At 42.0% G+C, this 25,462-nt stretch overlaps 1 protein-coding gene across 6 annotated transcripts in view; it reads left to right on the top strand.

Annotated features, from left to right (window-relative positions):
• Positions 1-25,462, top strand: part of PPP2R2B (protein phosphatase 2 regulatory subunit Bbeta) — a 448,486-nt gene that overhangs the window by 377,875 nt on the left and 45,149 nt on the right. For all 6 annotated transcript variants that reach the window (XM_041767142.1, XM_041767141.1, XM_041767143.1 and 3 more), the window contains one exon: positions 11,496-11,673. In XM_041767142.1, the coding sequence (XP_041623076.1) occupies positions 11,496-11,673 (178 nt within the window). The remainder of the gene's footprint in view (positions 1-11,495; positions 11,674-25,462) is intronic.

Here is a 25,462-nt window from a genome sequence, read left to right as displayed (position 1 = left end):
ATTTTCACTTCCCCCAAATAAATGTTAAAAGCCTTTTTAAAAAAATCATTTCTGTAGCAAGAATAGGTCCCACCCAATGAATGTATGACTGTAACGGTTTAAAATTCTATTGTGAATATAATTGTTTCTAAAATTAATAGAATACAGTTGACCTGAATGACATAGACATATAATTCTGACAAATAATAATTAAATATAAAATGTAAAACTTTATTAGAAATTCATACTATCTTGAGCTATGGCTGGTGACATTTGTGGGGCACTGATTAAAGGCATTATCCAGTTATCTCTCCGAGAAGTGTTTATAGTTCACCACAATAAGATTGAAGATGGGTGAATGTATTTCTTCTGTGTTTTTCTATTTGCAAAGAGAAGGAGACTTAGGCTGTGGGTATCTCCTGAGATGATTTGGTTTCAGAAAGGAAAATATGTGTAAGTTAGATATGGGGAAATGGTTGACTTTTTTTTTTTTAAGAGGTGGGAGAGGGATGCAGGTCAAGGGAGAGAAAATTTCAAGCAGGCTCCACATCCAGCATAGAGCCCAATGTTGGATCTAAACTCAAAACTCTTGAGATCACGACCTGAGCAATAATCAAAAGTCAGATGCTTAACCGGCTGAGGCACCCAGATGCTCCAAGAGGGTTGCTCTTATTTTTTTTAAGACTTTATTTATTTATTCATGAGAGACACTCAAAGAGAGAGAGGCAGAGACACGGGCAGAGGGAGATGCAGGCTCCATGCAAGAAGCCTGATGTGGAATTCGATCCCGGGACTCCAGGATCATGCCCTGGGCCGAAGGCAGGCACTAAACTGCTGAGCCACTCAGGGATCCCCGAGGGTTGCTTTTAAAACTCCATGTAGTTGTTGGGAAGCCATCCCATACTCCTGTTTGAAGAGAGCTGCTCTGCCACAAATCTATGATCCTTGGAACAAGGAGCCTTACCCAATGGCTCTCCATTTTTAAGATGACCTACTCACTCTTCCTTGACACTGAAGTCTTGAGTTCTTCTTAACTTTGGCTTTATCCTAAGCTTATAGTAATTGTCATTGGAGGGCCATGAAGGACTTTTCTTGAAGAAAGCCCAGAGAGAAGCATGGTGGCCAACTTGAAGTTAGGTTGGGATCTGTAACTCCTAGATTCTCCACCTGCCTAACCACTTACTGCTTCTAGATGGGATAGGATACTCACCCCAGTTCTCCACTCAGCCTTACACCTGTGGTCCCAAGCACCAGGGTCATGGTTTCCTTTCACCAAGGAGGAGGTAGACAGCTCTCATCTGTTTATTTTCTATGTCAAACAGCAGCCATGATTTCAGCTTCCCCAAAGGGCTTGTTAGGAAAAAAAGAAAAGGTAGGAGAGTTTGTATAATATCTGCCTCCAGTAAGATTCCTGAAGATCCTCTGTGTGGTAACTGCCTAGCATGTAATAAATGCTCAATGCATGGTTATTGAAGGCTTTATTTCGGGCCAGTATGTGGTCATAACATTGCCATATGTACTTCCTAAGTGATGACATGGAGACCACCTAACCCATGACTCTAATGTATCCTATCAGTCCCAATATCAAGTAATCTGAACTATTGGGAATAGTGGGGAGCATCTGTTGAACATTGATAAAAAGATATGGAGCAAGCATGGATTTAAATTGATAGCAATTTTTTCCAAAAAAAAAAAAACCATAATGCCAATTATGTTAACTGTTCTTGACAACCAAGGGTATTCAAATGTTTGTCTGCCGAACTCAAACATATTTAAGCCACTGTTATCGATCAGCTAAAATCCATTCACATCCTTCTACACCTGACCATCTCTCTCTTCCTTCTGCATGACTCCATCTTCTCTCTGCTCTTTTTACCTCCTATCACACCATCTCTTCTCTCTGAGCCTTGCCTTGAGTCTGTCAACTTGCTGGGGCACTGGAGGTTGCCATGGTAAACACAGCTGTTGTTTTTTCTCTGTGAAGAGTCGGTGCGTGAAGGCACTTGAGTCCTCACCTCTAGCCTCTCCCTGCTGTGCATTTTCACAGATGTCGTTTCAAGTGGGGGCCTCAGGGGCTTCAGGATTCTGCACAGCTTTCCTTGTGTATCTCTGAAGGGGGGCTTTGTGACCCACAGACACCCGCTTAGGTGCTGTGGAAGATTGTGAAGAATCGCCTGTGTGGTCACCAAATAAGCCAAATGACAGCAACATTCATTTTGTTAGTAAATGGGTTCTGGGAACTGAAAGATGATCTTGTATTTTCCAAGAGGAGAGGCAGGGAAGATAATGAGAAAGTAGCCAAGGCAAGAAGACTGAAGGAGGGGTGGGGAGAGACAGAAGGAGTGGTGAGAGGGCGAGTGAGCAAGGAGTTCCTGAGCAGGAAGGGGGTGTGTATTGGATAGCTACCTGCACCTCCCTGAATCTTCCTTACCCTCACAGTTACATCCGTGATCCAGCACCAACTACTGATCCGACATCTGCTGCAATTGCTCGCTTCCAAACTCCTCTCTGGCCACAAAGATTCCTTGCTGTTCCTCCTATATCATAACCTCAAGTTCCAGTGTCATGCTCCAACCTCAGGTGCTCAAACTTTTGTACCTGTTCTTCCCTCTGCTACGAATACTCTTCCCCAGACGGCCATAAAGCTCCCTCCCTCACTGCATTCAGATCTCCACTCAAAAGTCATGCTGTAAGAGAGGCCTTCCAAAAACATCCCACCTCAAGTTGCACCCTATCCACTGTCTACCACCTTACCCAATCCAGGCTTTCTCCATGTCTAATACAGAATAGGGACTTAAGTATTTGTTGAGCCAATAGTTAAGTCACGGATACCCTCCTTCAGAAACATGTGGAGTCACATACTTACACACCTGTTTTTGTTCTCTCCTGCCTAAGCCTTTGCATGTGCTGGTCCCTCTGATTAAAGCATGATCCCTTCTCCTCCCACACCCTACTCTGCCTGATGGAGTCCTACAAACCCTTTGCACCCTGTCTGGTTTCATCACTCAACCCTCCCCTTTCAAGGTCTCCCTTGACCTCCCCAGGTAGCCACAGAACCCATTCAACTAGAACAGCCTGGACAGTACCTACTGACCTTCATCATGGCACAGATCCCCTGCATTGGCATGTCTCTTTATTATCTCTGTCCCACACTCCCCACTGCGCTCTTCCAGAGCCCAGAATAGAGCTCAATGGAGGGCTTAGACTCCAGAGTCAAGGGAACCAGGCATGCATACCAGCTGTGTGACTTTATACAAATTACTTAACCTCTGGCCTCAGTTGCCTCACTTGTGCAATAGGGATCATAATATCTACCAAACTAAATCATAGGATACTGATGATTATCAGTACTGATGAGAATTCCCTGATGTGTTGCTGAAATAATACATCATACTAAAACATACTAAGGCCCACAGCAAATATTCTCAAGCCCACAGCAAATATCATTCTCAATGGGGAAGCACTGGGAGCCTTTCCCCTAAGATCAGGAACAAGACAGGGATGTCCACTCTCACCACTGCTATTCAACATAGTCCTGGAAGTCCTAGCCTCAGCAATCAGACAACAAAAAGACATTAAAGGCATTCAAATTGGCAAAGAAGAAGTCAAACTCTCCCTCTTCACCGATGACATGATACTCTACATAGAAAACCCAAAAGACTCCACCCCAAGATTGCTAGAACTCATACAGCAATTTGGTAAGCGTGGCAGGATGCAAAATCAATGCCCAGAAATCAATGGCATTTCTATACACTAACAATGAGACTGAAGAAAAAGAAATTAAGGAGTCAATCCCATTTACAATTGCACCCAAAAGCATAAGATACCTAGGAATAAACCTAACCAAAGAGGTAAAGGATCTATACCCTAAAAACTACAGAACACTTCTGAAAGAAATTGAGGAAGACACAAAGAGATGGAAAAATATTCCATGCTCATGGATTGGCAGAATTAATATTGTGAAAATGTCAACGTTACCCAGGGCAATTTACACGTTTAATGCAATCCCTATCAAAATACCAGGGACTTTCTTCAGAGAGTTAGAACAAATTATTTTAAGATTTGTGTGGAATCAGAAAAGACCCCAAATAGCCAGGGGAATTTTAAAAAAGAAAACCATAGCTGGGGGCATCACAATGCCAGATTTCAGGTTGTACTACAAAGCTGTGGTCATCAAGACAGTGTGGTACTGGCACAAAAGCAGACACATAGATCAATGGAACAGAATAGAGAACCCAGAAGTGGACCCTGAACTTTATGGTCAACTAATACTCGATAAAGGAGGAAAGACTATCCACTGGAAGAAAGACAGTCTCTTCAATAAATGGTGCTGGGAAATTGGACATCCACATGCAGAAGAATGAAACTGGACCACTCTCTTTCACCATACACAAAGATAAACTCAAAATGGATGAAAGATCTAAATGTGAGACAAGATTCCATCAAAATCCTAGAGGAGAACACAGAGTCAAGGGAACCAGGCATGCATACCAGCTGTGTGACTTTATACAAATTACTTAACCTCTGGCCTCAGCTGCCTCACTTGTGCAATAGGGATCATAATATCTACCAAACTAAATCATAGGATACTGATGATTATCAGTACTGATGAGAATTCCCTGATGTGTTGCTGAAATAATACATCATACTAAAACATACTAAGGCCCACAGCAAATATTCTCAAGCCCACAGCAAATATCATTCTCAATGGGGAAGCACTGGGAGCCTTTCCCCTAAGATCAGGAACAAGACAGGGATGTCTTGTTTTGTTTTGTTTTTTTTTAACTAGTGTTTTTTTTTTTTTTTTAATAAAGCATTAAAAACACGTGGTTAAAAAACCAAACTGTACAGGAATATAAAGCAAAAAGTTTCTGCCCTCCTTGTATTTCTGATCCACGCTCCTCCCATTCCACTGGGGTAACCATACTTCTTTGTAGGTTATTTCAGAAATGTTCTGGGCCTATAAGAACATCTTTCTCTCTCATTCTCCCCTTTTGAAAACCCTCATGGCATACTTTAAAATACTACTCTGCCCATTTGGACATTTTCTATTTAACAGTATATCTTGGACTTTTTTTTTTTTTCAAATTAGCTTTTTTTAGAACTAATTTCTTAACTATTTTTTTAATTGAAAAGCAAAAAGGCAACACCCTTTTTGAACTCAGCCACAGTAACTTCTTGCAAGATACATCCACGAAGGCAAAAGAAACAAAAGCAAAAATGAACTATTGGGACTTCATCAAGATAAGAAGCTTTTGCACAGCAAAGGATACAGTCAACAAACTAAAAGACAACCTACAGAATGGGAGAAGATATTTGCAAATGACGTATCAGATAAAGGGCTAGTTTCCAAGATCTGTAAAGAACTTATTAAACTCAACACCAAAGAAACAAACAATCCAATCATGAAATGGGCAAAAGACATGAAGAGAAATCTCACAGAGGAAGACATAGGCGTGGCCAACATGCACATGAGAAAATGCTCTGCATCACTTGCCATCAGGGAAATACAAATCAAAACCACAATGAGATACCACCTCACACCAGTGAGAATGGGGAACATTAACAAGGCAGGAAACCACAAATGTTGGAGAGGATGCGGAGAAAAGGGAACCCTCTTACACTGTTGGTGGGAATGTGAACTGGTGCAGCCACTCTGGAAAACTGTGTGGAGGTTCCTCAAAGAGTTAAAAATAGAGCTGCCCTACGACCCAGCAATTGCACTGTTGGGGATTTACCCCAAAGATTCAGATGCAATGAAACGTCGGGACACCTGCACCCTGATGTTTCTAGCAGCAATGTCCATAATAGCCAAACTGTGGAAGGAGCCTCGGTGTCCATCGAAAGATGAATGGATAAAGAAGATGTGGTCTATGTATACAATGGAATATTACTCAGCCATTAGAAATGACAAATACCCACCATTTGCTTCAACGTGGATGGAACTGGAGGGTATTATGCTGAGTGAAGTAACTCAATCGGAGAAGGACAAACATTGTATGTTCTCATTCATTTGGGGAATATAAATAATAGTGAAATGGAATATAAGGGAAGGGAGAAGAAATGTGTGGGAAATATCAGAAAGGGAGACAGAACATAAAGACTCCTAACTCTGGGAAACAAACTAGGGGTGATGGAAGGGGAGGAGGGCAGGGGGTGGGGATGAATGGGTGACGGGCACTGAGGGGGGCACTTGACGGGATGAGCACTGGGTGTTATTCTGTATGTTGGCAAATTTAACAACAATAAAAAATAAATTTATTATTAAAAAAGAGTGAAAATTAAAAAAAAAGAAAACATACTAAGCCATCAGCTGAGTAAGAGGATAGTGAGTGGAGAGTACACTATTTGAGATATGGTGGGCATGACATGGAAGCTTCTCTCAAGGTTCCCTCTCTCAAGGGATGATAATTGAACAGAGACCTCAGTGATGAGAGGGAGGCAGCTATGTGGTTCTTGGGGCTCTTTGCATCCCACTAGTATTACAGACAAGAGCTATCTGTGTAGGCTTTACGGCTGGTTAGACTCTGAGACTCTCTTGGGAGATGGGACCTTATTGGGCTGATTTTCTAATACAGTGTTGGTTGTCTTGGCCAGCTGGACTAATGCATTCCCCCTTTAGAATCAGGCTCAGGGAGATGAGGTGAAATGGAATCCAGATGCAGAAGGAATTGGAGGTACTGAGGGAGGGATGTGAGGGAAATCCAACAGCGTACCACAGACCCACCTGAGCCCTCTGAGGGCCAAGGATGCTCTTCTCATTGAAAGTACAATCCAGCACTCATCATGTCTCAGAGTTGATTTTAGCCTCGTCCCCTACCTGCTGACATGGCTCAGAAAGGAGGCTTTGAACTACAAGCTAAAGGTCCTGGCTTAATCCTGGGCTTTGTCCAGTTCTGGTTCTGACATTTGGCAAAAGGAAGGCTCTGGTTCCATGGAGAATGGTTCAGGCACATGGTATGGGGGGCAGAGGAAGCTCTAGGATGGGAGGTAGAGACCTGGACTGTACCTGGGTAACCATGGCTAAGACACCTCTGTGGGTCTTGATTTTGTCATCTGCATATTGTAGGTACTGCCTGGGTCAGTAGTTTTCAAATTTTCCTTAATCACAGAAATATTAATTTAAGCAAGATGTGATTGAGAATACAAACACGTACTACCAAGAGTGATGAAGAAGGTAAAACCTAGACAGCCACAGCCGCTTATTAAATTCCCCTCCACATCACACACATGCACACACAGGATGGTCTTTGAAAAAGACTCTAAGCACCCTTCTAAGATTCTTTATTCTGTGACCCAGTGTCACATCTGCATACCAGAGTCTTTCCAAAGTAATAAGCTAAACTGTTTGCAGTAATGGGGACTTGATGGTTTTTGACCTGCAAAAATGGCAATTTCATATTTCCCTCTAATAGTTTCATCTGCAATAGTATGCTCACTCGGGAACCAAACTGCCTAGGTTCCACTCCTCAGCTTACTCTGTGTGTGACATTGAACAGAATACTTCACCTCCCTGAACCTCTGCTGTAAAATGGGCAAACCGAAGAACCTTCCCCAGGCCTGTGCCCAGAGAAGGCAGAGGGCTGCAGAGTCCTGGACTTGGGGCAGGGGATCTCTGACAGTGTGACTGGCACACAGTATGGAAGCCCTCCTTGAATATTGTATAGAGAAAGCCCTAATGAGGGCCTATGGGCCCAACTTGAAGCATTGTGTCCTACTCTTCTCCCTGTCTAGCCCTGAAGACAGTATGTAGCCAGAGCAAATAACACAGAGTCCCAATAGGGCTTCCTGGCCAGTCATGCTGTCCAGATTTAATCTCCTTCTTCCTTCCTGGGAAGGGCATCACTAGGCAGTGGACAGGCCTTGACCTGGGCAAGAGAATGGTGCTGGAATACCATGGATGACATTCATCCTTCTGCCTTATCTGGGTAACGCATTAGCGGCTCCCTCCCCAGACACCTCCATGGAGCCTTCCCCATTAAGTGGTACATCATGGAATATGTCAGACTGAATTAGCAGGCAGGCCCGTCACGTTAAGCTAATGCTCTGGGCTGGCAGTTCCCACTTTGTAATGCCTCTTGATCCTAGCTGTCATGCTCCCTCCCTGTCACCACAGCCATGGGAAGCCTCTGCAGACAACGCACAGTAAGGAAGGATGCTCAGGGAAGGGTTTAGGAGAAGCCACAGGAAGTCCTTGCAGATTGCATTTCTTCTGTGGCACTGGGAAGCCTGTTTTGAGTTCTGCTACCCCAGGGTGGGTGCAGAGGAAGCACAGATAGCCCCCATAAGCTCCAGGTGGGGTGTTCCTTTATGACAGACTATAAAAGCGTGGCATGTGTTGTTGAAAGCACACAGCATAGTCACCCTGATTCAAATACCAGTAACACCTACAACACCTAATTGAGGTTTCTAGAGGCAGCCTAAGTACAAAACTCGATGACTACCACTACAGTTGTCATCAGTAATACTGTCGATGCCATAAATACTTCTGCCAGCTTATTCATGTGACATATGGAGCATTTATCACTTCCCACCATGTATGATATAAGAGTGTAGTGTGAGACAGTGGAAGAAGCACAGCTTTACAGTCAGGTAGGCTCTGGTACTAAAATCCGACGATGCCTCATAACTCCTACGGCCTCCTATTGCTGGGCAACCCTAGGCAGTGACTTCGCCTCTCTGAGCCTGACCTTTGTCTCTGTAAAAGTACTTACACTCATACCTATTTAACAGAGCTGTTGAAAGAATTAGCAGAGGTAATAAATACTTTATACTAGCAGAGGTATAAAGAATGACCCAGAGGAGTAAATGCCTAAGAAATATTTGTGGGGAGAGTTCCCAAAAGCAGAGTCATATTTTTTTTATCCATTACAAAGCCTTGACTCAGATGTACTCTTTGGTGGTGTTTGATGGTATCACCTTTCTTTCCAAATTTTTACTTCATTTAGCCTCTTATTCTCCACTGTACATCAGGAATGATCTCAAAACTTTAATCGTATCACAATCATTGGAGATCTTTTTATTTCTGCCCATTTCCTTAACAATAATGGCAAAAATCTTTGGGGGGGGGCTTTCCTCTGACCTACCCTGTTACTTTGGCTCTTACCATGGTTTCCATCACTGTCTCTGTTTCACCCACATTGACCTATCAGCCCTTCATTCTTGGCCCTACCCCCACTCTAGGACCTTTGCACATGCTATTTTCTCCAACTGGAACGTTCTTCCCTCCCCAAATAAACCAGCAGTAGTATTTATGGCATCGACAGTATTACTGATGACGACTGTAGTGGTAGTCATCGAGTTTTGTACTTAGGCTGCCTCTAGAAGCCTCAATTAGGTGTTGTAGGTGTTCCTGGTATTTGAATCAGGGTGACTATGCTGTGTGCTTTCAACAACACATGCCACGCTTTTGTAGTCTGTCATAAAGGAACATCCCACCTGGAGCTTATGAGGGCTATCTGTGCTTCCTCTGCACCCACCCCAAGGTAGCAGAGCTCAAAACAGGTTTCCCAATGCCAACAGGACTTCCTGTGGCTTCTCCTGGACCAGCAAACCCCTCTCATCCCTTGCAGTCATCCATTCCATACTTTCTCAGCAATGGCTCCCTGGGCCTCCCTGATCATCCCCCCTTTGCACGATATCCTCTCCTTTGGGGCACTTACTGTATTTTATTATGATATGACTTCGTGTCTACCTCCTCCATCTAGACCAGCTGGATGAAGGCAGGAACTGTCTGGTTTTGCTCACTACTTGTATCCCCCAGGATCTTGCAGTCAAATGCTCAACCACTGCCCCAGGACCTTGTATAGAGCCCAATAAAAGTTTCTGAAAGGGTGAGAAGAAGGGTGAATCAAAGGGCATATTATCTCCACAGATCCCAACCCCCCTTCCTGATAACTTTCAGATAGTATCCTGAGAGCCCAGAAGGGGCAGGTTAACCACCCATGGTCACACAGCCTTTAGGTTTGTCGTGAATCTGTGATGAGAACCCAGGTCTTCCAGTTCTTGCCATCCCTGAGCTTATGCTCTAAAATCATTATCCATAATTGGAGTGGAAGTCTCACAAAGACTTTCCTTCCCCTCCCTTTCCTGGTGTTCAGAGGATAACTGGTTCTTCCTATATCCACATTGAAAGCCACCTCTGCCTTCCAGGATATATAGCACCACAGCTACATAGGACTCTGATTCCCTGAATTATTTATTCAATTTTAAAACTCTCTCAAAAGTGTGAGGGACCTAAGCTCCTTCAAGACCAAACTGGGAGAATTCTGTTTTGTAAAAGGTTATACTGTTGAAGTGAGTACACTTCACAGAATGTAACCTTTGCTTCTGTCCTCTTCCCCTCACCCCCTGGGTTGAAACAAATCCAGAAATTAAAGTCTTCATTGACCACCTGGAAGCAAATCAGTCAGCAAGTCTGCTCAGTTGCAAAAGATGACTTTTTTGAAAGGGAAATAGCTGTTGGTTAAGGACCACATCTGGTGTTTTGTGTTTGTGTTTGTGTTTGTTTTGTTTTGCTTTTAGTCTATCCCCTGTCAGGCATAGGTGTTCTTTCTCACTTTCTCAGGAGCCAGTTGACCCAGGTGTAGTCAGAAGTGCCCTTGAATTCAAAGAGGGAGTCAGAAGAGTGATGAATCTTTATTCATATTTGGCAGGAAGAGCTTCATGTGTGGGAATCGATTTAACGGCCTGATTCTTTGACCCACAGGAAAGAAAACATTTGCTCGAATATTCTTATTTACTCATTCAACAAATAATCACTGAGTACACCTTATATATCACTAAGATGACCACATACTTTATTGTCCAAACTAGGACAGTTTTGTTGTGAAAGTAGATATTTTGTAGTTGGTACAAAAAGACAACAGGTATAAACCAAGATTTTTCCAGGTAAAACAGGATGTCGATGAGTGCCGTCTATATTAATGGCTAAATTTGGGCTATTAGAATCTTGGGTGGTTATATATTTTCCCAAAATCCCTGTAAAGATTGAAGAAAAAGCCAGGATGGCGTCTAGACCTCCTAAGCCCTGAAGTATAAATTTAGATCAAAGTTGAACTACATATTTCTAAAATTTGCCCACAACTTCCTTTTTAAACTATACTTCATGTTGAAAACAAACAAGCAAGCAGCTTGGAACAACAGCTCAGAAAGCTAATGACCACACAGTAGATTCTAATTTCAGTTCCCCCAGGATGAGGCCACCTAGAGGGGCCAGGAAGAAAGCTTAGAATCTATAAAAGATGAAATTGCCCATGAGGGCTAAGTGATGGTGACAGCTTTTGAGAAAGAAGTAAACCTGAAAGGAGTAGAAGGAAAAAAAATAAAACTAAAAGGGAGAGAGGAAACAGGAACATGTGATTTATCAGTCTTCTGATAGTCTTCAGGCTCCTCTAAATTCAAGTTTTTGAATGTGATTATGATTTTGTGTGTGATGATAAAAGACATCAACATGCATACTTTTTCCCTCATGAAGAGCTTTGATTCTGAAGTTATTTGTTTCTCTTCCATCCCAGGTGCCTGTCCTGAGACCCATGGACTTGATGGTGGAGGCCACCCCGCGAAGAGTATTTGCCAACGCACACACATATCACATCAACTCTATATCAGTCAACAGCGACTACGAAACCTACATGTCAGCTGATGACCTGAGGATTAACCTATGGAACTTTGAAATAACCAATCAAAGTTTTAGTATCCTTTACTGGGGGCCAATAACCAGTTGATTTGAATCATAAGTATTCAGCTGTGAGCAGGCTTGGGGGGAAGTAGAAGAGAAAGAAACAATCACAACCACAACTCCTAGCACTTGTGGTGAACTGTTCCCTTGTAAACTATGTTGGCATCCATCCTTCATCCTAACAAACTTAGAGAAGTATTGACTTACTGAAGTAGTAGTCCAGGACTACCTCTGGGTTGGAACTCTGCATCAGTTCGTTTACACAAAGTCATTTGCATGTCATGAATTAAAGTCTGTTGCAACTTTATCAACTATGATATAAGACCCCAGAATTCAGTTAAGGTTTCTTCCTATTGTGAAAGGATTTATAAATGGTCTGTATGGGCAGCATGGACCACAGGTACACATGAGAGGGTTTTCATTCTGTCAACATAGTGAAAATAATACTGGCTGCCATTTATTGAATTCTACGCACTACAGTATATAGAACCTCATTTTGAGAAGTGCACATATCATAATTTTACAGCCTGATGGCTTTCCACAGGGCACACCTGTTTAACCAGCATCCAGATCAATAAACCAAACTTTATTAGCAATCCTCACATCCCTATCATGCTTCCTTCTAGTCTTCATACACCAAAGGTACATTTGATATAACAACCCCCTGATATAAATATTACTATCCCCTATTTAGCTAAAATCCAGTGACATCAAGAAAATTGGTAAATGAGTATTTGAGCCCACATCCTAATCCCGTTATAATGACCCCATTTCATAATATAGATGAGTCATTTATTCACTACCTATCCTGTGGTCCATCCCACCACAAACCTGACTCTTCATTTGAATGCCCATTCTCAGGTAATGATTTCTCTACCCATGCAGCTAAGCACCTGACCTAGGAGTCAGTATTTTTTTTTCTCTCACTCACCAGCCTCCCTACTCCTGACCCAATCTATGAGCCCTCTAGTGCTTACTCTGAAATATATCTCAAAGCCACCCCTTGCTCTCCCTCTCCACTCTTACCACCCTACACTAGCATAGGCCGCTGTCCCTTCATCTGTGTGACTGCAATAATCTCCTGCTTAGTCTCCCTTTTTTCTTGATCTTCTACATAGTTCATGTTCCCATAACAGAGTGGAACTTTCAGTATCTAATTCAGTTATCATTCTTCCCCAGCTTAAAACATTCTAATAACTCCCCAATGGATTTAGGATAAAATCCAATTTCTTTACCTTGAGCTACAAGGTTCTACATGATCTGGGCCCTGCCTCCCTCTTTGATATCCAGTCATAGCACTCTCCAGGATTCTCTCTACTTCAGCCAACTCACCTCTTTTCTGTTCCTGGATAAACCTTGATCTCATGTCTCTTCTTTATGTTTGCTGTTCCGTCTTTCTGGGATACTTTGTCCCCGAAATTCACATGACTAACTACATGTTCAGCATTCAGACTTCAATCTAACGTTGCCTCCTCAGAGGTCCTTTCCCATTAACTGCCAAGTAGCCCCCAAATAGCCCTCTATCGTTCTTATCACAGCACATATGACTATTTGAAATTTTGTGTGTATATTTTGGATTTCCCCATATTCAGGTGTAAATTCTATGAGAGAAGGACTTTGTATGATCTGTTCCTATACTCTAGTACCTAGAACATTCTGAGATAGAAAATACCATTTTGGTTGGACAAGTCAAGTTTGAAGTATGATAGGTCGCTGAAGTGGAACTCTCTAGTAGACATTTAATCATGAAATTCTTTAAGATTTATTTATTTATTTTAGAGAGAGAGAGGGAAAGAGAGAGAGCATGAGCTGGGGCAGGGGCAGAGATAGAGGGTGAATTCCAAGCAGAATCTCTGCTGAGCATGGAGCCTGGTACAGGAGCTCGATCTCACAACCCTGAGATCATGACCTGAGCTGAAACTAAGAGTTGGATGCTTAACTGACTGAGCCACCCAGGCATCCCAGTGATCATGAAATTTAACCCAGAAATTTCACTGTAAGAGTACATGGGTTATAGTAAAGCTCTGAATGTTTTTGATAAAAACAGACCTCATAGTGGTTCAAACACATAAAAAATAATTTCTGTTATAAAGTCCATTGTGATGATCCCCACTAGAAAGCAACCTCCTCCAAACAGTGAACCAGAGAAATAGGTCCTTCCATTTTGCAGCTCCCCACTCTCACCAGGCTTACCTGCAGTCAGGACAGCAAAAGGAGATTGTAGAGAACCACATACTGGAGGCTCTTTTGGGCCAGGCCCTAAAATAGTATGAATTCCATTGGTTAGATATCAGTCACATGGCGACTTCTAACTACAGAGCAGGCTGGGAAATGTAGTGTAGCTGTGCATGTAAAAAGAAATTGACATGGTATTGCTACACAGCTAGCTAGTCTCTACCATAGAAGAGTACTTGATGGTTGTCCAAGCCTTTTTTTTTAAGTTTTTATTTAAATTCCAGTTAGCTAACATAGTGTTATATTAGCGTCAGGTGTACAATATAGTGAGTGATTCAGTACTTCCATACCACACCCAGTGCTCTTCCCAACAAGTGCCTTCCTTAAGCTTCCATCACCTATTTCACCCATCTACCTCTCCTCCCCTTTGATAACCTTCAGTTTGTTCTCTGTACTGAAGAGTCTGTTTTTCTGGTTTGCCAAGGCATTCTAAGGAAAGGAGCTTTAAGCAAGTAATGGCAGTGATGGAGGTACTAGGACCTGACCCTCAGGACCATGACTGGCATCTGTTATTGATTGCACAGTGGATTCTACATGCTGTCTGAGCCTCAGAGAGCCTGCCTACAGATTTTGCCTGGAAGTACAGCTGCTAATAGAATGAATGTGTGTTGTGGTGCCCTTTCTCCCTTTACATCTTCTCCAAGAACCAGAAATCTGCTCAGACTCAGCTGCTGTCACTCTGAGCATCTGCTGTCCCCAGTCTAGGTGACATGTTTTCTGGATTTGCCTCCAGGCCTTCAAGATGGAGGGGGGTGGTTTCTTTAGGCCTTTGGGGAGACAGATGCCTTGGGGAAAATGCAAAGGGGAAATATTAATAGCACAATTTAGGTTATATTCTGCAGATGTGTGACAGTCTGCCAGATGCTGGCATACAAATGAGACTGTGCCATTCACCCTTAAAGCAGCCATATGTAAAATAATCATTGTCATCATGAGAATGATGATCACTGATATCTATATAGTTCTTTTCAACTACACTGCCTTAAGCACTGAGCTGACTGTACAAACTGGGACCCTTTTGCCTCTTGTCACTGAAGTACAGCCACCTCTGGGGTAGGAAGCGGCCATCTTTCAAAACACCCTCAAAAAAACACCAACAGGTCTTATTAAATCAAACATTGTTTAGCACCATTTTTATAATGTGGCTGAAAAACATGGTGCAGGATAGAATAATGTGGGGTTCCCAGAACGTGGTATGAGTACCACTGGGTGGTAGTCAAGGTACTTCTAAGCACTATGTGGATTTTTTTTTCATTTTCATAATTAGATATTCATAATAATACTAAAAAAGACAACTATCATATCAGTCTGGCAATTTCATAGATACTGAAAAATCCACTTAAATTACAAAGTAAGTTTATGTAAAGAAAAGTAAATAGTAAGACAAGTGGTCTTGCAATGTGGTTAAAAAATAAAGTCATGACTTCCACTGCCTGGCATTTGGTATGACACTGGCATTATGATTGAGAATGCAGGCTTTGGAGTCCTAAAAGTTCTAGAAGTTCTGAACATCTTAAAGACTGAAGTTCACACTCAGCTCTACCACTTGCTGGATGTGTAAGCTTTAATAAGGTTCTTAATTTAACCAACCCTCTGTTAATTGATCTTTAGAGAGGAGTTTTATCAAAGAGGATTGTGAGAATTTTAAAAAATATGTTTATATATATGATTATCCACATATATAAAAATATATTTATATCTTTAATATGTATATGTGGATAAATGTTATACATACAATTGACCCTTGGACAGCATGAATTTGAACTATGTGGGGCCACTTACACGCAGATTTTTTTCAGTAAATGCAATAATGAATTTTCTTTATTAGACAATAATTTCTTTTCCAATAATGTTTTATTGTAAGACTACAGTGTATATATTATATATAGCATACAAAATTTGTGTTAACTTATGTCATCAGTAAGATTTCTGGTCAACATTGAAGTATTAATTACAAAGATTTAAGGGAACCAAAAGTTATATGTGGATTATTGACTGCACAAGGATCACTGGCCCTAGTCCCCACACTGTTCAAGGGTCAACTGTATATAAAATATATCCATCTATGTCTCTTTATATACATATGCATATATATACACACACATATATATGCTTAGGCCAGTACCCTGCTAGATGAATGATAAACAGATTTCAAAAGAAGCTTGATTATCATGGAAAGGACAAGGAAACTAAAAAAGTTAGATGTTAGTATGGTGGTTTCTATTCTACTGAATTCATTACCTGGGTCATCTTCTCAATTCTAGACTCCTCCTTTGGCTTTGCAGTTGGATGCTCTTTTTAAGACATTGCTCATTATACCATAGACCACATATTTGCAGGATCTCTGAGGTCCGGGGCCTTGTATTTAACACTAGATCAGATTGAAACATTCCTGGCTTCGTGACATCTGGAGTCCTCTCCTTTCCCTCCATAGCCAGTCTGTCCTTATCTGATGTAACAGGTTCTGTCTTAAACTGGTCAGACTTTGGCCTTAGTGGGTTAACTACTTTTGGACAATAATAACTCATTTCTAGATTAGTGGTATTCTAGGGCAAGAAGCAGTCCTAACTTTTCAAACTAGTTTTCTATGATACACTTAGAATCTTTTGAATTCTTTTCTCAAGGATGAGAATGAGTTAAATCTGGACTTTTACCTAGTCCAATATGGGACCTATTAATAGGCTACTATCAAGTAAAAGTAAATATTATACAGCCCTCAATAACTGTATACCGAGTACCTAGTTTGTGTCAAGTACTGTACTGAGGACATGGAGATATAGAAGCGAAAAGAAACTTTCTGCTTTCAGAATGACATTCATCAAATAATCACATTAATGAGCATATAATTATAAACAGAGGAAAGCCCTGTGAGGAAAGGAAATACATTTGTGTGAATGCTTCTTTTTTCAAATCTGATAGAAACTAGGAATAAAAGAAGACTTTGCAGAGGAACTGGTTATTGAGTTGAGATCTGAAAGATGAAGAATATGAGCTAAGTTGGGAAAGAGGTGTGGAGAGATTGGTCTAGCATGTACAAAGGGCATGTGGCAGAAGGTAATAAAACAATGTTGGAGGAAATCTAAAAAGGCCACTGTGACTGGAACCCAGAGAATGTGTAAGCTTTACACATTCTGGTGGAGCATGGTATAAGCAAGACTGAAAAGGTCAGCAGAAGCCACATCTTACAGAACTCTGTAAGTCTCTGGGCATGAGACAGGATTTCTCTGAGAGAAGACATCTGGACTCTGGGGTGTTTCATCATTGGCCTTGGTCTTAGCATCCCTGTGTATCAGCTTCATTTGTCAACTGAGCTGAGGCCTTTTTGGACTTTATTCCCTGATCAGGGGACTGTATAACCTCAACTCTTGACTTCTGTCTCTCTGTAGTACCATGGACAGCGGCCTGCCTTTTATTCTGATGGGATTCTTTCTGCAGACAGACTTTGAAGCAAACTGTGGGGCCTGATACAAGTCTGTCTCCCTTGTTGCTGCTCTGGCTTCAGATTCCCATTTCTCCCATATCAAGTTGAGACTGGCATTTGGTGTAAAAGGAGAGCATTCCAGTGACACCTCCAGCACATTGGCCCACATGTACCAGGGCAGCCTCCTCCTTCCCATAATAAGTGCTGCCTTGGTGGGTTTTCGAAGGCCTGGTGCTTTGCTTGTGAGGATGCTGACCCTCCGTATCCGTCCTACCTAGGGATTTATGAGATGAGGGATTTCCCTCTACATGAGGAAAGCCCTTTGGACTTCATGTTGTCAGGGCAGAGGGCAAGAATGCAACTAGGTAGGCTTCTGGGGCTTTTTGAGCTTCCTCAGAGCAGTATAGCATAGTAGTTAGGAATGCTTAGTAGTTAGTAGTTCGACTCTGGAGTCAGATTCACTGGATTTGAATCCAGTTTTTTCTCCTAAAATCGGTATGACCTTGACAAGTTGTTAACATCTTCTGACCCTCCCATTTCTTCATCGGTTAATGGAGATAATAATACCATCTATCTTGTAAGGTTGTTGTGGGTATTAAATAAGATCATAGTGTTGATTTCTTAGCCAAGTACCTGGCACAGGGAGAAAGCTTAATAAATAGTAGCTATTATTATCTGTAACATTTCCCCATCCCCCTGTTCTTCTAATCTTGTTGCCTGGATCCCGTTCTTTCCTAAGAAAACCACAAGCTAAACGATTTACAGTATCCAGGCCTGGCATCTTGACCTATTATTGACCTATGATGGATTTTCTGCATTTTAAAAAAAACTATGCCTAGAGAATGCTGCTAAGTCACTATGAATTAAAGTAAAATCCATAAACATTTATTGAACACTTACTATGTGTACTGGAATGCCAAGATGAATAAAACTCCATCCCTGGTATTATGGTTCTCGTAATCTGAAGCTTAGATGTATCAGCTAGAGTTCAAGCAAAAAGCAAAACTCTTGCAGGAGCACTGTATGTGTGTGTGCTCTTTGCATGTGTGTGTCTGTCTGTCCATCTGTCTACAGAGAGAGGGAAAGGCAGGAGAGGAGGGAGAAGGAGAGAGACTGACTTACTCTAGACTTGCAGTTGTGAGGCTGGCCAAGCAAGTCAGGGTCTGTTAGGCACTTAGTCAGAAATGGAAAATCACAAGTAAGCTGGAAGAGCACAAGGATGATTTGAAGCTTGTCCACACATGGCAGTCAAGAAGAGAGAGCCTCAGGGAGGGCCTAAGCTTTCCTTTAAAGGTCTTCCAACTGATTAATTCAGGCCCACCAAAGAGAATCTTCCTTTGGTTAACTTGAAGTCAACCTGTGGGGGCCTTTAATCACATCTGTAGAATTGAAGATTCCCTTACAGAAGCACCTGGATTTGTGTTTGATTGAATAAGTGAAAGGAGATGTGTGTGTGTGTGATACATGCTTCCTCTCTTCTGTCCTTCAACCTTCCTGAGCCCATGTTATCCCACCATAACCAGAGACATCCTAGAAAGGGAACTCTTAAGGATTCAGCCTAACCAAGTTAACATATCACAAAACCAGCAAAGCAAGTATATGGACAGAGGAAGACAGACATGTCACCATACTAGGGAAGATGAGACTAACAATTTTTGGAGCCTGTATTAAGCACCAGGTATAATCTACACATCATCCTTTGTAGTTGTCTGCCTTTTTGTAGATGAGTTAACAAATTTAAAGGCTTTCATGATTATGTAACTAGTCCAGACTTGGAGATTCAGTCTTTCATACTCCATACTCCAGTAAACTATACCCTATCACACCGTCTCAAATTACTCAATTGATTATAATAATATGTATTAAGTGTTAGGTGTATTCAAGGTGCTATGGATACACAAGATAGGGAGAATCATGAAGGAAATTCGGCTGGAATGAGTCATAAAGAAAGTAACATCTGAACTGACCTTTGAAGAAAATACTGGGTGTTTTCTAATGGTGGAATTCAAGCTCTCTGTCACACGAATAAAATAGGAAAGAGTCTGTGGTTATGAGATTTTCAAGTGCCCCCCCAACCCAAATCATGAATTTCATCTCAGCCCTGTGTCTTCTGTAGCTCAGGACATACTTAAGGCAGTAACTAATATGGCACCATATGTCTCTTTGTCGGTCTCTCATATTGAGCCTAGGAATTGGCAAACCCTCCATAAATATTTGCACATTGGCTTTTTTTAAGCTCTTAAAAGAAGAATATCCCTTGGAGTCCTCTTCAGAGATTGCCAGTGTCTTATCATCAAGTAACACATCCGTTCAGCTAATAAGATCTGGATGCTTTGTAATCAGTACTTAATATCCAAAGACTTCATTCAGACTTTGGAAAGGGGGAAAAAGCCCTCAAAGCAATTCAAGTCTCCTAAAAGGAAATCCAGCTCTAATGCGGGTAGTTCTCAGGGCCAAGATAGGCTGTTCTCCACCTTCAGTATGGGCAGACTCTAAGTACAGCTACATGAAAAACTTCAACTGCTCCTGAACATGGGTGTCTTTCCCAGGCGAACGTAGATTTCCAGCCTGGCCTACTGAAAGGCTTCCTGTTTGGCTTTCCTGCCCTTGATTGGCAGGGCTTAGAAAGAAAACAAAACAAAACAAAAAATGTCAGAATCGGCACTGATAAAGACAAGTGTACAAGGACATCACCTTTAAAAGCCCACAAAACTGAAACATATAAAGCTATCTGGGGAAAACTAGATGCTTTTTTTTTTTTTTTTTTTTTTTTTGAGAGAGAGAGTGAGAGATGGGATTATCCAGGCTACCATAAAGCCCTTTAATAATTGTCTCGTGAAATTATTTCATAATCACAATTCTCAGAGGTTATCGAGGTAAATAGGATTATACCCTTTCAAAGGCTAAAAAATCGAAACCCAGAGAGAGAAAATGACTTTCCCACATTTTCCAAGCAAAACAGACTTGGAATCAGAATTGAATCCCAATCTCCTGACCCAGTTTTGTTACAATCATGATATTTATCACAGTATTTTTTAAAGATTTTATTTATTTATTTATTCATGATAAAGAAAGAGAGGCAGAGACACAGGCAGAGGGAGAAGCAGGCTCCATGCCGGGAGCCCGATGCGGGACTCAAGGATCACACCCTGGGCCAAAGACAGGCACTGAACCGCTAAGCCACCCAGGGATCCCTATTTATCACAGTATTATCTTGAACTTTGCCCATGTTGATGAGGCTCCTGGTCTCTCAACTCTCTCATAGGTGGTTCTAACACAAGGAAATTTTTTTTTGTTTATTGTTTAAAAATAAGCACTTATCGTGGAGATATATAGAATCATCTGTAACCTCCCCACCTAGTTTTGGTGTATATACAGGGGAATAGCATCACCATTTTAACATCGTGCTAGCTAATTGAGCTATAAGGACTCAGAAAAGTAAATAAATAATAAAAGGGGAAAAAAATCTTAACTCTATTTATCCAGGAAGCCTTCTGTTCAGTCCAGGATATACACACACATACACCATTTCTCTCTCTCTCGCCTCTGCTTTATTTTTCTGCTTAGCAGTTATTACCATCTAGTCTATTCTATATTATATTTATCTGCCATGCTTAGTGACCATATGCCCTGCTAGGATATAGACTCCACAGATCAGGAGGATTTTTGGTCCTTTTTGGTCATGACTGTATCCCCTGTACCCAGAAAAGTACTAGCAGGTTCGTTGTTAACATTTGTGGATTTACATGGAGGAATGAATGAACCAATGGTAAAGGTAAATCACCCTTTGTAAGCTAGAGTTACTAAAGGGTGACTTACATGCTGACCCTCCAACTAATCCCTGTAAGGTATTAACCATATTTCCTTCCATTCTCTATTGTCTTTCCCTCTCTCTCATTTTTTACATGATTCTGGTCAGACTATATATATATTTTGTATTTTACTGGTTGTATATAGATAGAAAGAAGTGAAAATACCTTGTCTTTTTCTGTCCTTTAAGACAACATGGTCAAAAGAAATTGTGGAAATGTTAACTGATAATTGAAAATCCCTATCCTCACCCAGACAGAACCATTACTAACATTTAGTAGTTTGCCTTTTAGCTCATCATTTTCAGAGTGTAAGTTTTAAATGACATTATGATCATGCTATAGATACAATATTTCATGGTTTTTAGTGGACTTGGAATTTCCATTTCAGAAACAATTTATTGAGGTAGATCAAATTTTAATCATTTCCCTATTTCTTTATACACAGGTTATTGTCAATCTCTTTTATCACATTGCAGTAGACTTTTTTTTTTTTCCATAGAAAGCTTTTTCTAAATTGGAGATTAGGGAAATGACTTTTGAATGGCTCCTGTGCTACCCCTTAGCATCCTGCCATTACCCTCTCCATTCCCTCACCCCACTGGTGATGTAATTTATGGTTCTGGCTTCTTATTTGTTTGAAGCCAATCCCTTAAGGGGTGACCTCCCAGTGTCTTCAATTATTATTTTAAATGATGCCTTAGGCCCTGCCTGGCACAGTGATGCCCTCACCTTCCCTCCTTCTGCCTTCCAAGCATGGAGCTCAGCTGCCAAACTAGCTGTGCCCCCTCCTGTCCTCAAAGCTGCCTCCAGAGTCCCAACAGAGAAGCAGATTAACCCCTTTTGTTAGTAGAGGTAATTTGTCTGGGCTCAGCATTAATAAGGAATGCCATAAGCAGTTGGGGTCAGGAAGAACAGATCTGTCAAGCCCCAGGGTTAATTTAATAGCAATCTGTTGGCTGTCTGCCTTGTATATTAGCCGAGAATCCAGTGCTATGTTTTGCTTTTGCCATTTAGTTCTTTGGGACAACAGGGAAAGAATTTGGATAGAGAGCTCTAAAGCATAGGGAGGAGAAAATTGACTGTCAAAATGCATCATTCTGTTTTCAAGATAATACAGGGAGCCATTCACTGCTTATCTCTCTTCTCTTTCCCTCCTGACATGAAGGGCAAAACCACATATGCTGAAGGTGTGCATCTCCCTTTAGAACAGAGTCAGAGGAGAGGACTGGGTTTCTGGATGATGTAGATGTGAAATACCCTGTCCCATCATCCCCATAAGCCATTGAATTTTTAGTTATTAGTCTCGTCCCAGATGTTCTTAGAACTCAGCAAATCCTCCATCGGTTAACAGTTCAAGAAATTCCATATGTTTCTGTTCCAGTTCATGGTTCAAAAAAGAGAAAAGTAATTATCACATCCTAGGACGCAGAAATCCTGAGATGCTATGTCCAAATTCTGATTTCGAAAAATGCAGCCACCAGGGTGGTCGGTGAATTAAAAGAACTGGCTGCCCTCTCAGATTAGCCAGAGGTTGTTTCGAGAGAGCCAGAATGACTGCACTCAGAATGGCTGTCTCTGGAAGGGCCTTTCCTCAGGGGAGGGAGAGTAGCATGTGGTCGAGAACCCAGGCTCTGAAGCCAGACAGACTGGGTTGGAATCCCAACTCCTCCTCTTCCTAGTCCTGTGACCTTGATGAATTCACCTCAGTTACTGCTCCTTCCACTGGAGAATAGGCCTGTTCATAGTATTGATCGCATAGGGCTGAGATGAAGGTCAAATGGGACAATGTGTGGCACTTGGTAAACATGAACTATTGGTTATTATTCTCTTGTCCTTCACAGTTATTAAAGAGAGGATTTGAATCATCTCTGAACTGCGTAGAGTCAGACATACTAGTCAAAGGGGTGATGCTTGAGGATGAGAGATGATGGGGAGGCTCAAAAAAGTCCAGCTTGGGGGTGGGAGGGAGGGAGCATGGATCCAGGGGAAGCAGCCCTCAGCAGACTCCGTGCGCACATCCCCGTGATGCTGTTCTAGATGCTGGGCGATGTTCCTTCCTGCTTTCATAGATATCTTTAAGCACTTCATTTTCACACATTCTGACTTTGGGGCTTTATTTTTAGGTAAGAAAGAAATAGTAGATGCGGCACCTCCCCCTCCCACACAGCAAAGATCCTTTCCAGTTAAGCTTGTTTTTAGAGCTCTACTGGTAGAGGTTGAGAAAGCTGACACCAGATTTTCTTGCCCTATTTTAGGAAAAGAGAAACATGCTCACTGGCACAGTAGGGTATGGAAGCTCTTTCTGGAGGGCGATGAGATCTGACGGCAACTGAACACTAACCTCTGCTCACCCCATCCCATGGTGTGGACACCAAGCCCAGGGTATAGGTCAGGGAGCTGGAGAGAACATCAGAGGTGCAGCTTGGAACATCCTAGGGGACACAGCCTCCTGCCCCCCAGCATGTGGTGCTAACTGCAATCATATTTATAACTCGGGCAGCAGTTGAGTTGAAAGGTAGTATTTTGTGAATCCAGGGGACCTACATGCTCTGCAGACCCAAGTGATATTTGCATCTGAGTTTGGTGGGGCAAATTGTAGTAAAATGCAGTGTTAGTTCAGTCTCAGACTAATTTTGGAAAGCCACGACAGGACTTATAACAGATCATTGAAGGGGAAAGAGGCAAAACCAAGTACAGAGCCATTATTGCACCAGATTGTGTGCTGGAGCTTAGGTGGTGTGTGGTAACAGATGCCTATGTTGATGCTGGTATGACTAAAAATACAAGCACATTTATTTGTACTGTATATATACTCTTTTTTTTAAAGATTTTATTTATTTATTCATGAGAGGCAGAGACATAGAGGGAGAAGCAGGCTCCCTGCAGGGATCCCACTGTGGGACTGGACCCCAGGATCACGACCCGAACCAAAGGTAGACCTCAACCACTGAGCCACCCAGGTGCCCCCCTTATGTATACTCTAAAAAGGGGGACTGTGTTACTAACTTTATGAAACATCCATCCCCACCTAATAGCAGAGTCTGTGTTAAGTTACTTCTTGCTGAATCATTGCACTGTTTCCCCAAATGGGATATACAAGCTCCTGGCACAGACGTAAACATTTTTATTTTAATTGGTATGCATTTATTTCATGCATATTATTTAAAATGTAACCAGCTCGTTAAACCCACAGTTTTATGAATAGTGGGTTACAGCTTAGACAAGGCTAGGAAACAGAGTTGATTTAAGCCGACCGGAAGGACAATGTTAAGCAAATACCACCTGTTGATATACACATGGGGCCCAATCAGAAAGCTGGCTCAAAAGTGATGAAGTCTTGGGAAAGTGGGAATCACCTTGGTCAGCTTTCCTGTGTAACAGCACCCACATCACGAGGCCCGTTTCTTTGCAGGAAGTTTCGGGTCCTCGGCATCACAGCCTCAGACAGGTGCTTCCTACCCTGCACGCAGGTCCCCCAAACTCCAGGGTAGCACAGACTCATTCCCTCCCACATGCCAGACATCCTCCTGAAAGTCCTTACGTCCACTGAGGCATCTCCACAATTAAAGGGCCAAATGATCCGTTTCAGTAATTAAGGACGAGGTCTTTGAAAATGGAGGTATAATCATTCTTGATCAGAAAGGAAAATACTGAGGAAGAAAAAAACAGATGATAAAACAAAGGTCTATTCCATGGGAGGCTGAAACTGTCCCACCATCCAACTGGAGGGCTTTTTTTCTGGTGCTTAAACTCCCACCCAAGCTCTTAAGGCAAATCACAGCTTATGGAAGCTTGAGGTCCTCTGTAGTGTTTTCGATGAGAGACATTTTGCATAATTACTCAAAAGCACAAGTTTGGCCCCTGGGAGGAAATCCTGGTGCTGCTTCTCCAGCCTTGTGACACAGGGCAGGCCCCCATCTCCATCCCTGGAGGGAATAAGAAAAGGACAGGTTACAGAGCTGTTCTAAGGATTAACTGCACTAAAGTACTGATCTGCTTTGCAAACAATGGGCCTATGGCCAGTGCTCACAAAATGGTAGCAGCAGCTATTCTTACTCTCACCAGCCTGTTATTAAAGAAGATCTCAGGGATTTCGTGGAAGAGGATTCACAATCTACTGTGGGTATCATTTATCAGCCTAATCGGGGGAAAGATTCAAATGAACTGAATCATTTAGTTGGAATGGGGCTAGCTTCTTCACCACTGTTGTCTTTGTGGCTTGGCACATTTTAGCCTGATTGCATGGGCAGACAACTTTGATGGGCGATGGGACGCGTTCCCTATGTGGTGAAGGATGAAATATTCAAAAGAGGCCAGGGAGACCTGAGTTCTAAT

Source organism: Vulpes lagopus, chromosome 8 (genome assembly GCF_018345385.1).
Source record: "Vulpes lagopus strain Blue_001 chromosome 8, ASM1834538v1, whole genome shotgun sequence".
Taxonomy (NCBI): Eukaryota; Metazoa; Chordata; class Mammalia; order Carnivora; family Canidae; genus Vulpes; species Vulpes lagopus.
Note: the sequence above shows the minus strand (reverse complement) of the source record. Positions and strands in the feature narration are given on the sequence as shown.